The sequence below is a fragment of the Emiliania huxleyi genome (genome assembly GCF_000372725.1).
Source record: "Emiliania huxleyi CCMP1516 chromosome Unknown EMIHUscaffold_2030, whole genome shotgun sequence".
NCBI classification, from domain to species: domain Eukaryota; phylum Haptophyta; order Isochrysidales; family Noelaerhabdaceae; genus Emiliania; species Emiliania huxleyi.
In genome coordinates this window covers 5,223-6,681 of record NW_005200570.1, presented here as the reverse complement: position 1 = coordinate 6,681, position 1,459 = coordinate 5,223, and the positions used below count along the sequence as shown (strand labels likewise).

Below are 1,459 nucleotides of genomic sequence, written 5' to 3'. Positions count from 1 at the left end.
GAGCCGTCTTCAAACGCTGAACCAACGTCGCTGAAGCCGTCGCTGATCCCAGAGCCTAAATCAAGTGTCACGTCACCCACCAACTCGACCTCACAATCCGCGCAGCCGGCGCATGCAGCTGATGAACACTTGAGTTCCCACGTCCCAAGGGCGTCGTTGCACCACTGGGCGCACGCCATCGACGGCCAGATTGACGGAATCGCTGGCGGCGGCAGTGTTGACGGTGCTGGCGGCGTGGAGCACGCTGAGCAGGCCCGGCAGGCCTCCCAGGTGCACTTATACTCCCACGGCCCCGTACTGAAGGCGCAAAAGCGCCTGCATGCTGTTGTCGGCGCCGCCGGCCACGGCGGCGGCGAAGTCAGCGTATGCGGCGACGGAGCAAGCCCAGACGGTAGCTCGGAACACTCGGAGCAGCCCCCGCAGCGTTTCCAGGAGCACCGCACTGTCCACGTTTGCGTTTTCGTGGAGCAGAATTGTGCGCAAACGTGACTCGACCACGCGTTTTGTGCGAGCCCCGCCATTCCACTGACTTGAGCCGAGCGGACCGGCGGTCGCTGGGGCTCGGGCAATGTCTGTGCAAGCACACCTCACGGCAAATCCCAAATCGGCACGTAAAGCAACAAAATCTCCGCGCTCGCTAATAGCACGAGTCAATGTCGGAAATCGCCGGGTTTGTTGGTGTGTGGATTTTGTTTTCTCTTTCTCTCTCACTCTCTCCCACCCCTTCCGATTTTGATTAAACTTACCTTTGCCAACAACATACACACCTAACACACTACCAGGTACTATGTCCCGCCTGAACTCTGGCTATCACTGTATAGAAAGGAGACCGAGACCGAGTTCTCCTCGTAGAGCACGCCGTGCGCCCAGAGGCTGGGCACAAACAAGACGTCGCCAGCCTGTTGCGTGCACTCCAGCTGGCGGCCGAGCTGACCGCGGCGCGCAGGCTCAAAGTCATCAAAGAAGTGGGCGTTGCTGTACGATGCGTCGGCAGGAGGGTATAGGAACCACCGCTTCCGGCCGTGCAGCAATGCGCTCACCGCCATGTAGTGGAAGTGGAGGGAGGTGCCGGAGAAGGGCGAGCCCACGTTGATCTGGTAGTTGTTGAGCACCGCCATGCCGCGCGCGAGCTCGCTCACCCAGCCAGTGACGGGCTGCAGGTCTAGTAGCTCCAGGGTGTGATTATGCAGGTGCGCGTGCGGCGCCCATCGCGCCTCGACAACGGTATCCGGCGAGAGGGTGGAGTCCGAAGCGTGCTGGCTGAGCTTGTGCTGCTCTCCGTTTTGGATGGCTTCAAACTCCGGCAGCGGCTTTATCGTGGAGCGGCCCGCGCGCGGTGAAGCAAGCGTGAACACACGGAGCCCCGTGTCGTCGAGGCCAACTTGCAGCGCCTCCCGCTCCCACGCGCCCAAGTCCTCACGCAGCGCGCCTCGCAAGAGGACGGGTCGCTGCCGCGAAA

General features: G+C 61.8%; 1 protein-coding gene across 1 annotated transcript; it reads right to left on the bottom strand.

Moving 5' to 3' along the window:
- Window positions 1–785: 785 nt before the first annotated feature.
- On the bottom strand, window positions 786–1,118 carry EMIHUDRAFT_123264 (hypothetical protein; the record flags this gene model as incomplete). Its single annotated transcript, XM_005781314.1, has 1 exon — window positions 786–1,118. One exon carries the CDS (start codon window positions 1,116–1,118, stop codon window positions 786–788), a length of 333 nt encoding a protein of 110 aa, XP_005781371.1.
- Window positions 1,119–1,459: the final 341 nt, after the last annotated feature.